This window comes from Cydia fagiglandana, chromosome 19 (genome assembly GCF_963556715.1).
Source record: "Cydia fagiglandana chromosome 19, ilCydFagi1.1, whole genome shotgun sequence".
Lineage (NCBI taxonomy): Eukaryota > Metazoa > Arthropoda > Insecta > Lepidoptera > Tortricidae > Cydia > Cydia fagiglandana.
Window position 1 is genome coordinate 8,315,460 of NC_085950.1, and position 12,160 is coordinate 8,327,619.

Sequence of the window (12,160 nt, forward strand, 5' to 3'; positions counted from 1 at the left end):
CATCATACAAGACCTTCTCCTAAAGGGTTGCCAGTATTAAAAAAAACATAGTGCACAGCCATTGTCATGCACGTCCAAACACAGCACGTAAAATACCGACAAGATAGAACATTAAATAAAACATAAGATTAAATACGAATTTCCGTCTTTAATGCATATTCTTAAGCCCGCTCCACACTCGTGCGCGAATCGCGGCGCGAAGCCGCGAACGCGAGTCTGGAGTCGATTTCGCATATCAGCGAACTAGACTCCACACTCGCGTTCGCGGCTTCGCCCGCGATTCACGCGCATAGTCTGGAGTGGGCTTTACGCATCCACGTTCTACATAAATACGATACAATAAAATACTATTAGCTCTGTGAGCAGTAGACCACGCGATAACCTTAATCAATGTAAAGGCGTATCCAGACTAGTAAAATTTTCGCCAATCTGATTAAATTGCCCGATCGAATCAGGACGTGCAGTCGCAAACGCCAATTTGGCTCGCCGAATTCAACCGCCGATAATGACCGATATTACCGATATTAAGAATACCAATTTGTGAGGCCAGTGTTTTCGTTCTGGGGCATTTTACCAACTTAGAGGGCTCTAATATCACCATAAATCTAAAATTGGTGATTGACACCAATTTCATTTCTGATCAAATCGGTCGATTTGATCATCCGGTCTGGATATCGCTTAAAAGTGAATGATTAAAAATCCTATAGTAGAAAATTTAGGCACATGGTCTTGAGTTTGAAAATGGAGGCACTTAATGAAATAAAAACAAACATTATTTCCACGCTTTTATTGGGCGCCGCACAGGCACAACAACATCCCTATCATCTCTCCCAGGCTTAACCATATCCTTCTGCAACTCTACAACGAATCTCAACATAAAGTTCACGATCTGACTCGCGGTGCCGTCGCGGAGCCGCGGGAAGTCGCGTTTGGTCGGAAGACAGCGGCCGTTCATTGAAACAGTCTGGTGTGTGAGCGAGGCGACGAGGCGCTTTATGATGTCGACTTTCTTGTTGGCCGCTAGAGGGCGTAGCCGGGTCACGAAGCGGAGGAGGTACTCGAGGAGAATCACGTCTTCCTGGAATGTAAATTTAATTTATTTTGTAAGACGATCTTTTCATTGGAGATTGGTGTGATACCGCGTACATTATTATTTGAAATTATACTGCTTTACATGTTTAATTTGATGCTTGTGTTCTAATAATATTGATATAGTTTGTTATTCGATTTATTGTTATTATTATTTACTACCTCTCTTGTATATGTAATTTAATGTATCCCGGACATTGGTTCTGAAGCGGCTTCACCTTTAAACATTCAAACAGATTTAAAGTTGAACGTCTATTTGTTTTGTACCGCTACTCCTTACTAGATGGCGCCACTAACATTATAGTCAGGGGTGCGAAACTCCTGAGATCGGTCAAACTCGGCTCCGCTCGGCTCAGCATTGCTCCGAGCAATTATTAGGGTTGGCACCACTTGACTTCCTTTCACTTGAATTTTGACAACCCTAAATAGCCGAAAGGGATAGGATAGTGTCATATATTAGAAAGGGATAGCATGATTCGACCCTGAACCGCTGTCAAACTTCGGTTTTGTAGGAAGCTTCCTTTCTGTACGGTAGTACTATTATTTATTCTGTGTTAGAGTCTGTGCAGAAAGAGAAGAGTCGTGGCAGAAACGGGAACTAACATTTTAAATTTTATATGGCAATCAAACCTTTGACACCTGTCTTGTAAAAAGTAAACAAACTTCTGTCAATGTATATTTTTATTAACAAAAACCGCAAGTTTTATGTATAAAATATTTTCAAAACACCATAAAACCGTACATAAAACCACAAGGAAAATTATATTTAACATTGTTCGGTTTTGTCAGCGGGAAGAAAACGGCTAAAAGCCGACTATCGACTTACAAAAAGTCGCGGAACGTATTTCCGCTATTCGCGGGTATTGATGTTGTATTTAATATTAAATAATTACCTATTTAATAAGCCCCCTAAGTAACTTGTCTCCGGTACATAATTGGTAAGTATATTCATTCAAAATATATTAATTTTCATAAATATGCAGGTCATTCATGATCTTTAAAATAACTGACAAATAGTTTTGATACTTGCCATTTTATGCATATTTATATGTAATTTCTTTTTCAGGATTGTGTAAAAGTACCTACTGTTAGGATACTGTGTGGTTTATATAGATTTTTAGTACTTATAATACATTTTTATAGATTAAATAAGTTAAGTGACTATACTTTAAAAAGTATTTGTAATGATCGATCACGTGAATGGTCACGTGATCGATCCCTCCATCTTGAATATTGAACGATCATTCGTAGTCAGTCGTGGGGTGACGTTCGACGATGACGGTCGATCAATATTAAAAATGTTAAGGTATTTGAATTGTGAGCAGGTCAGTTCGTTTTGTTTTGTGAGAACCCGAGATAATAATTAAATTATAGTATGTGTCTGAATTGTGGTTAGTCAAGTTCAGAGAGGTTATATTCATTGTGCCAAATAAATGTATTTTGATTACACATATCGTTGTTTTAATAAAATGATTAGATCCTTATATCTCAGAAGTGAGGATGGGCGAGTATTTTTACAAATCACTCGTTTATCCCGCCTGCAAAAGTTAATTAATCGGCCTTGGCACAATGAATACAATAATGACACATACTCGTAACAATTAAATGATAATCATTGTTTTTGTTGACCACTTATTTTGACTAGTCATTTTTTTTTAAAGTGTGAGGTTCGTGCTCACACTTAAATGATGATAGCTTAATACAACTAGGGATGTAAACGAAATAATAAAATAATGTAATTTAATAACATCATAAGAGTCGTTCTGACTTCGTGATCTCAAACTTGTTTAATGTGAGAAATATACTACGAAACGAGTGCATGCATACGTTAAAACGTATGCTTGTCTGAGCTGTTTTGACAAAAATAAAAACAACAGTTACAAGTTTTATACTACAAAGGTAGGTAACTATAATTTCCAATACCTAAGGTTGAGTGTTGCTTTCTATTAAATACCTATTTACTTTATTACCTATACGATGAATTTCAACTGCGACGGTCAGATTTAATAATGTTTTGATTGGTTCGCAACTAAGTGTTTATTGTTATCTTAGTGTAGGTACTTGTAAATATATATTATATTTCCACGATTTGCCTAAAACTAGATGCGTGATGATGTGCTAATAAGGTAATGCAATACAACTTCCCGTTTTCGTTTTTCTTTTATTCTTTGAATTACATTGAGTTTGAGTTTGCTCGTGTTACATTCATGTGAACAAGTCTAAGGGCCCGATTCGGATTTTGAAATAGACATCTATTAGATATCTTTTAGACATCACCAAGATACAATAGCGATATGTCTAAGATCTAACCTGTCAAATTTGACATTTGCGCGATTCTGGAGATACTCTTGAACGATTTCCACAGGATGTGACTTGGAGATCCAATTCACATCTAATATATATCTTACGTGGTAATATATATCTCTATCTAACGTGGGAGTGACATTGGTTGCCCGAATTGCACTGCAAAAGAGAACTAGTTGTAGTATCTAAACTATAATGTATCTGGAATGGATCGAGTACGTGTTGTCGTCTCTTGTGAATATCTTGAAGTTCGAATACGGCAGTATATTCATAATCAGGTATGAATACCTGATACTGATTTATCCGGGTGTCGCCGTCGACGGATACGTCTCGACGGATACGATCATTATCATCATCATCATCATATTCATAATAGTTGTTTATTCAAATAATGACCAAATTACTAGTATAAAGAAACTAAACGATTTGGTAAATGAAGAAATAAATCCTTAAATACTTCGTAAATCATATGGTTAATGAAATTTTAATGTAACCATGATGATGGTGTTTTGTGATTTAAAAACATTTTTTTATAAAATAAATAATGAAACCGTTTAGACGCGCCCTGCGACGTTACTTCAGGCTGCTGAAAGCGACTGAAACTTGTGAAAATTTCAAATGTTTTGATATTGAGTAGAGCTTCATTAGAAACGACCTGAAACGATATTTCAGGCTACTGAAAGCAGCTGAAACATGTTATAACTTCAAATCTTTTGATATTGTGTAGAGCCTCATGAGAACCGACATGTAAAGATATTTTAGGCCCCTGACAACTCCCTGAACTTAGTGAAATTTAATAAATTGCCAGGGATGATAATATTCCGGGTTGTTAGAACCTGTTGGAAATGCTAATATTACGGGGTTAAATCGTGTAAGAACGTTAATAATAAAAACTTAACTGATTAAGATGCTATATCAGCTGTTAGAGCTCTTTTAAAATAACAACGTGTAACTATTCTAATCATATTTAACCATATAGTGAAAGGTGACGCTACAACATTCGAAATGTTTGTAAGGACGGTTAAAAATTGGAATGAGCGGCAATAATTAACCGCACAAATATAATTTTGGCTTATTATTAAACAGGAACTTTCATTTTATTTTAATAGTTTAGAGCCAATAAATTTATATTAGTCTCAAATATAACCATGATAATTATTTAAAAAAAATGGCAGCAAAATCGATCCAACAAAAAAAATATAGGGAACTCTAAGTGATAGGTTGGCGTCTAAAATAATAGCTAAAATATTGTAAAGCGATATACTTATAGTCGAAATCCCTAATCATGAAACACCTAACGTCCATTGTACCATTAGGTCTTTCAATTTTTAATTACTTATTTCAATAGTTACCACTGTATTCTGCCAGAATCAGAAAATAGGTGCGACGACGAGCGAAGCGAGGAGGAGCATGTTAGGTTGACTGTGTATCCAGTGTAAAGGTAGTAACCAAACAAAATATTTCTAACGAACTTCATTTTTGAATTAATACATAGCCATTTTCTTTTCTTTTTTAAATGTGCTACATAAATGGTCTCCAATATAGTAGTGTGCTTCACAAAATGGTCTCCAGTTGCCAAATAAATATTTGATACCTGCCTAAAAGTAAACTAAAAGCTGTAACAGCATTAAAATACAGCTCATATTAATATATTTTAAGGCCCCCTTTTGTCGCCAATGTATTAAATTTAGTACCCATTTCTATTTTTTAAACTACCCATATTCAATTAATTAGATGACCGGTTAAATACGTGCCTAAAAGTTCCAGTGATGGACGTAATCATAATCATAATCGTTTATTGTAGCCATGGTATTACAAAATGTTCTTATTTAGTCAGTACGTACATGGACAGTAAATGACGATAAGGTCAGCGATGGTGGGTGCAGAGAGAATCAACGCACAGATCTTAATGTCACAGAAGTGGACGTCAACGAATGTGAGATTCGGGAACGTCCAACGCGTAAATCATTTGCCATGCCAAGTGAGAGAGCGGAAGGGAGCCTGAAAGTAGGCAAAGCCGCAAACACTTGCTGCATGATGAAGAATATGATCGCGATTTCACGCGCACGAGAAATCTGTTAGAGATTACCACGGTGCTGGGCCGTCGAGCCACATTCCGCGCAGTAGAAGCACGTCACCAATGTCACCATATGTGGACGCACGAGCCCGACGGAAATTGCGGAGGTCGCGGAGTTCCTCTTATGAAGACAATGAGGATAATTATAAGCATCCACGACATCATGCCCTACTAAATCTTCGTACCGAGGTCTCAGCACTGTCCTCTACACGTGGTCGGAGTAGAAAGATAAACTTGTAGAATCATTCCCATGTTGTGAACTTTTAACAACTATGCTCTCCAAGAAAGCTATAAGCAATATCCATTCACTTGAGCACTATTACTATGACAAAGTTAATTTACTAAACAGATGTAGTATTCAGGGTTGGAAAGCTGTTGTTGACTGCTTGTTAGATGGTATAGATGACCGTGCTGTACAAGTAGGTGCCCAAGCTGCTGGCTTTTGTGAACCTGAAGAGATTCATACGTATTTAGAAACAGTTAAGGTGGGGTTTAACAGAGAAATAAGTGAGAAATCTGATAAGCAGGGACAAGATAGGAAATAGTTAGATGACCATACTATAAAACCACGGAAGAAAGAATGAGCGCGCCGCGCTCTTATAAAACAATCGGAGTAATCCTCTAATAAAATTGTTTGTCATAATTGTAAAAAAAAAAGACAGTGGACCTGCGGCAAGCTAGGTCACCTTCCAGTGTTCTGTAGCAGTAGAGAAGCAATTCCAAATATAACTATTATCAATATCCTGAAAAAAAAATACATACAAATCTTTTGTGTTCTGTCAGTATGGGTATTGGGTAGTGCGTTAACTCTAAATAGAAAACCGGTGCGAATAAATTAAATTTAACTTATGACACTAGCAACCTGCCTGTAAAAGGTAGGTGTAACTGGCTGCGTAAAGCAATAATTAGGTAAGATTTTTTAAAGTTAACGTGACTGTACAGGAATAAAATAAGTTGATGTAATGATAGTAGAAGATCACGTTACAAGATATCCGTTCTGCTAGACGCTGCTAATAAGACTGACGACAAGTTAACTAAAAAAAAAAAAGATGAACCTAGACAACTGAAATTGCTCTTGACATGTTGTTCTTGAAAGTTCAAACACACGTAACAATAGCTCCTCGTGAAATTATACATGTACAGGTGATTACGGGTAATAAGTGCAGCGGCAGTTTGTGTATAGATGGGTCACTAAAGAGTTAGAAGCTTAATTAAGACAAGCCAAGATAAGATGAGGTAAAATTTATTACATTGAAAACTATTAAAAAAAATTATAACGATCTTAATACGCTTGAATAGTACTCAAACACTGTAGATAGACAAAAATGGTTTAAAAAAAAAGTTAAAATAAAACATCAAATCTTGCAAGCTAAAAATTGTAACTGGCTTTTTAATATATTTTATATCAATACCTAAACCAAGTAACTCGATACTTGTATCTTAGGTAGGTATCTCGTGTTAGTAGGTTAATGTAGTGCAAGTTCATTCATGCTCATTGAGCAAAAACAATAAAGATAACCTATAAGGGGAATAGGATCTTTATTGAAGAAATTATAATTATAAGCACTGAGGTCACACAAAAAAAAAATTAAGATTGAATACAAGGAAATTATGGATACTGTTGCTGAAATCTTACTTCAAAAAAGTGATGAAGACCCTTTTAAGCCAGTCTCGTATACTTTAGCCGAAAAACTACACCAGATAAGCAACGTTCGCATTCATTTGAACTAGAGACCCTCACGGTGATTATCTCCTTGTTATAATGAACAGCTTTACTAAATTCGTTAACATCAAGTATGTTCGAAATATAAAGACCTCAACAACGGTGAAGGTCTTCCGCGACCACATGAGCTATTTTGGAGCACCCGTTAGATTAATCACAGACCTAGTGAGCGTTAGGAGAGAAATGCCGAGTGGTGGTAAATCAAAATTGGGTAGCAAATACCAGGGACCGTATAGGATTATTAGATGCCTTCCGAACGATTAGATATCTTTGACTACTTAGCAGTCGAAGATACACCACTAACACGGAAAAGGGCAACCATCGTTATGAAAACATAATTGCGATAAATAAATTAAAATCTTGGTTGTGTTTGATAACAATCATGGTAAGTAAGTAGTTCTGAATTTGGCAGTGTCGAGACCGAAAGTCCAAATGGGTCTGAGTAATCATCATGGCTACTTCACATGGCTGTTAGTCTATGATCTAGAATATAGTTAATTTAGATAAATTGTTAATTTTTAGTTAATATTGTACTATCGTAAGTTTGAATCTTTAATTAGGTGTACTGTACTAATAGAAATCCTAAAATGTCCTAACTATGTTGTTAGATTATTTTAAGTTATTAATAAGTGCTATTGATTAGGCTTTGATGACGTTGTTCAATGAGTTAATTAAAAATAATTAAATGAATGATAATAAATAAAGTGACCATATAAATTCGTATAGCTTAGTTAATATATACTTTAATTAGTAATATACTGTTATAAAACCAGTAAATCTAACATTTAACCGAATGGTAATTGTAGATGAGCAAAGGGACTTGCTCTAGCAGGATGGCCGAGCTGTTAGGATACTGTGTGGTTTATATAGATTTTTAGTACTTATAATACATTTTTATAGATTAAATAAGTTAAGTGACTATACTTTAAAAAGTATTTGTAATGATCGATCACGTGAATGGTCACGTGATCGATCCCTCCATCTTGAATATTGAACGATCATTCGTAGTCAGTCGTGGGGTGACGTTCGACGATGACGGTCGATCAATATTAAAAATGTTAAGGTATTTGAATTGTGAGCAGGTCAGTTCGTTTTGTTTTGTGAGAACCCGAGATAATAATTAAATTATAGTATGTGTCTGAATTGTGGTTAGTCAAGTTCAGAGAGGTTATATTCATTGTGCCAAATAAATGTATTTTGATTACACATATCGTTGTTTTAATAAAATGATTAGATCCTTATACTACGGTATCTCGAATAAAAGACCGCTAAGTAGGTGATATGCAAGAATTCGTAATCTACGTGCCGGATTCAAGCACATCCAATTCAGATGAAGATAGTTCTATTAGTGTCCCTGGTTATTTTGGAGCTAGCTCAAACATATTTAAGTGACATTGAACATTTTAATTCAGACTTCGATTACAAAGAATAAAACTTTTTCTAATAAAATATTTCTTTATTTGTAGGTTCGGTTAGTTACGAAATTATATTTCATATTTAGCAGTGACTTTTCGGCGAAGTAAAATATCGTGAGATGAGAGAACCGGACATATCCCAATAAGGCCTACCTACTTATGCACTATTTTTATTCATATTCATATTTATTCTTAATAATGTACACATACATTACAAGTCAAGTTTACAATGGGTGAAATATATCCCAGACTATATAAATGAGACTCGTATCTTGTTTGGTACTAAAATTACAGTTGTATTGGGCAGATTCTTAAATAGTTTTAGCAGTTTTGTCAATCGCAGTCACTTTTTAGTATCTGAGATATAAAAACAAGTGTGTTTTAAAAAGAAAACTAGTGCCTGCGCTAAATCAGAGGATTGAGTTGACGAGCCGACACCACCACCAGGCTCCGTTTAGTAAGCCGTGGTAAAAAACCGAAACAAAAGGGATTCAAGTATCATGACGTTTAGTGTCGTACTATAATCACGTGAACAGTGTTGTCAGCATAGCAAAAACCATAAAATAGCACTGGCGCGCCCTCAAATCCCACGACTCTTCTCTTTCCGCACAGACTCTATAGTTTGCTTAAGCCGGGTACAATCTTCGTGGGCAGCACGAGGTTATATGCGCTTTAATGTGCAAGCGAGACACAGCTATAAAAGTGCATAGCGCTATCTCCCTCACACATTGGACCGGCGTGCGGATATGATAATCGTGTAAACCAATCTGCCTCTATGCATCATCTTAAAGGGCTATATTTTTTTATTTGCTCCTTGTGTTTTGACATTCTACTCCCCACTAGATGTCGCTACTAGTACTTACATTATGCATAGCCACTATGCAGGTCTCCACGTCTTGTCCTCGCCCTACGATTAGCGTCACATCCTCTCGGTCCAGAACGGGATGCTTCAAACCTTCTAACCACTCGAAGAGTAGTCCGCTTAGCACTGCTGGATCGTTCTGCCGAACGAAAAAAAATAACAGAGGTATAATATACATATATTGGGAATAGATGGCACTGTACGGCGAGTAAGTTAAAACGAATAATTGATCGGGATGAGAAATGCTACGAAATGTCACGTGACTTTACCACATTACCTACTATATCTGCTACACGAACAACTAGATCATAAATATCTATATCTAGTTATTGTGTGTGTGTGTGTGTATATATAGACCCAAAGCAGTTTTTGAGAGATAAGCACCTACCTCTTCGTCTATTTTCTCGATGGCTTCTCTCCTCTGGTTGATGTCTATGCGCATCTGCTTCAAATACTTCTGCCGTTCTTCAGGAAGACTGTGATGGTCCACTACAAATGCCTGGAGATAAATATAGGTTATATCACAAATTGGAAACGGTGTTGCGAAAGCGTAGGAAAGTCCTTGTAACCCACTATTATTATGATAGTTAAGTGGTAAGTTTTTCATCAAACTAGTTTTTATAATGATGCTGGATTCGTCGATCTATGATCTCAAAACAAAAACAGCTGTTTTAACTTTGGCCGCATAGATTGACGAATCCAGCAACATAAAAACTAGTTCGATGTATTCAAAAGGTACTTAAATAGAATAGAAAAAAACAGTACGTAGCGGCCCCCTTTTTAGGATTCCGTACCCAAAGGGTAAAACGGGACCCTATTACTAAGACTTCGCTGTCCGTCCGTCCGTCCGTCCGTCTATCACCAGGCTGTATCTCACGAACCGTGATAGCTAGACAGTTGAAATTTTCACAGATGATGTATTTCTGTTGCCGCTATAACAACAAATACTAAAAACAGAATAAAATAAAGATTTAAATGGGGCTCCCATACAACAAACGTGATTTTTGACCAAAGTTAAGCAACGTCGGGAGTGGTCAGTAGGTACTTGGATGGGTGACCGTTTTTTTTGCTTCTTTTTGTTTTTTTTGCATTACGGTACGGAACCCTTCGTGCGCGAGTCCGACTCGCACTTGCCCGTTTTTTTTTAAATACCTGACGTTAAATTTAAATAATCACGATTAATTAGCAGTGGCGCTAGTGTGCACGTTGATGGGCTTGAAAATGGAGACCTATAGGATCTCCGAAACATATCGCGTGAGTGACTAAAAATACATAAGCTCAATCGTAAACTTGGCTTAATGTTAGTAAGGCAATTCGCTAGTAACTGGCCACCGGCGTATAACTGGGCACCCTAAACTAAAAATGAATTCTATATTCACCTATAAACAGAATTCATTTTACTATACGGTTTTAATAATTGACGAGCCTTCAATAACTATCCACCTTATACTAAAATAAATTGTGTTCATAGGTGAATAGAATTCATTTTTAGTTTAGGGTAGCCAGTTACTAACAGGTGGCCAGTTACTGGCGAATCACCCTAAGCCTCACGACAATATAAATTCGATGAAAGAGATAGACCTCATAAACGTGTAGGGCGGGTATGGTCCCGCAGGTGGCTCCCGTGATCCTGCTGACCGTCTCCAGGTTCCTCTCGATGTCCTCTTCCACGGGATCCCTCCATTCTATCATGGGTAACGTTGGCACTTGATCTGAAATTGTACACTTTTTAAAAACTATTTTCTCTATTAATATTCTGGTGCTTTATTTCATGCATGGTGTATAAATAATGTATTTTAAATACAGTCAAATACCCTATTACCTTTTCTTAATGGGTCAAACAGATCACTGTGTTACGTTCTTTCCTGTGGACATACACAAAGTTAAGGGCTATAAAGGTTAATTTTCTTATTTAACCCTAACCCACGTAAAAAGGTCCTCCTTTTATTTACAGAACTATGATAAAATCATTACTTACATGCCCACAAGCTGTTAACTATTGCCCACAGGAGAGAAAAATGTACAGTTCGCGCGAACACGCAACACGCACTCATACGTGCAGTAGACTTTTACAGAATAGGGAGTATTACTGCAATGTTCTGCCGCTAGAGTGCAGCACTAATTTGTTTAGTAAATCATAGAGTAACTTATTCATACTAACAGGGCTTAAACAGTTTATTGACAAGTTTTCACAATAGCGCGTCTACCGCGAAACGCGAAAATCGAAATTTCTTTATCTGCCTCTCTATCGATCGAATAGGCAAATGATAGAAAGGCAGGAACCGAACTTTCGATTGTCGTGTTTCACGGTAGGCCATGTGATTGGCCTAGTAACGCCCTCTACTCAGAGTTTTGCGTAACATTCCCTATTGCCTTGCTATTCTGTAAAAGTGTTGCTGAGATTCAACTACCAACAGGCGCGGATCCAGCCCTCAAAAAAGGTTGTGGTCACAGCCACTCCAAAATCCGCCAAGTGTGTGAGTCGAGGGTACCTGATGATTCCCCGACCAATAAATTCGCAGAGGGATCGCAAGCCATTCATTTCAGTCTATACACACTTAGATAGATAACTACGCTAAAAAACTCCTTGCTAGAAATAATTGCCCCTGTTAGTAAATAATCTATATTCTTGCAAATAATTAGGGCTCTGTATTCAGCTGGGGTACCTACCACCCTAATGATTCCCCGAC

General features: G+C 36.9%; 1 protein-coding gene across 2 annotated transcripts in view; it reads right to left on the reverse strand.

Annotated features, from left to right (window-relative positions):
- Positions 1 to 772: 772 nt before the first annotated feature.
- Positions 773 to 12,160, reverse strand: part of LOC134673735 (protein tyrosine phosphatase domain-containing protein 1-like) — a 40,423-nt gene continuing 29,035 nt past the window's right edge. For both annotated transcript variants that reach the window (XM_063531749.1, XM_063531750.1), the window contains exons 10-13: positions 11,052 to 11,182; positions 9,859 to 9,969; positions 9,472 to 9,609; positions 773 to 1,078 (exon numbers count right to left, since the gene is read on the reverse strand). In XM_063531749.1, the coding sequence (XP_063387819.1) occupies positions 773 to 1,078; positions 9,472 to 9,609; positions 9,859 to 9,969; positions 11,052 to 11,182 (686 nt within the window). The remainder of the gene's footprint in view (positions 1,079 to 9,471; positions 9,610 to 9,858; positions 9,970 to 11,051; positions 11,183 to 12,160) is intronic.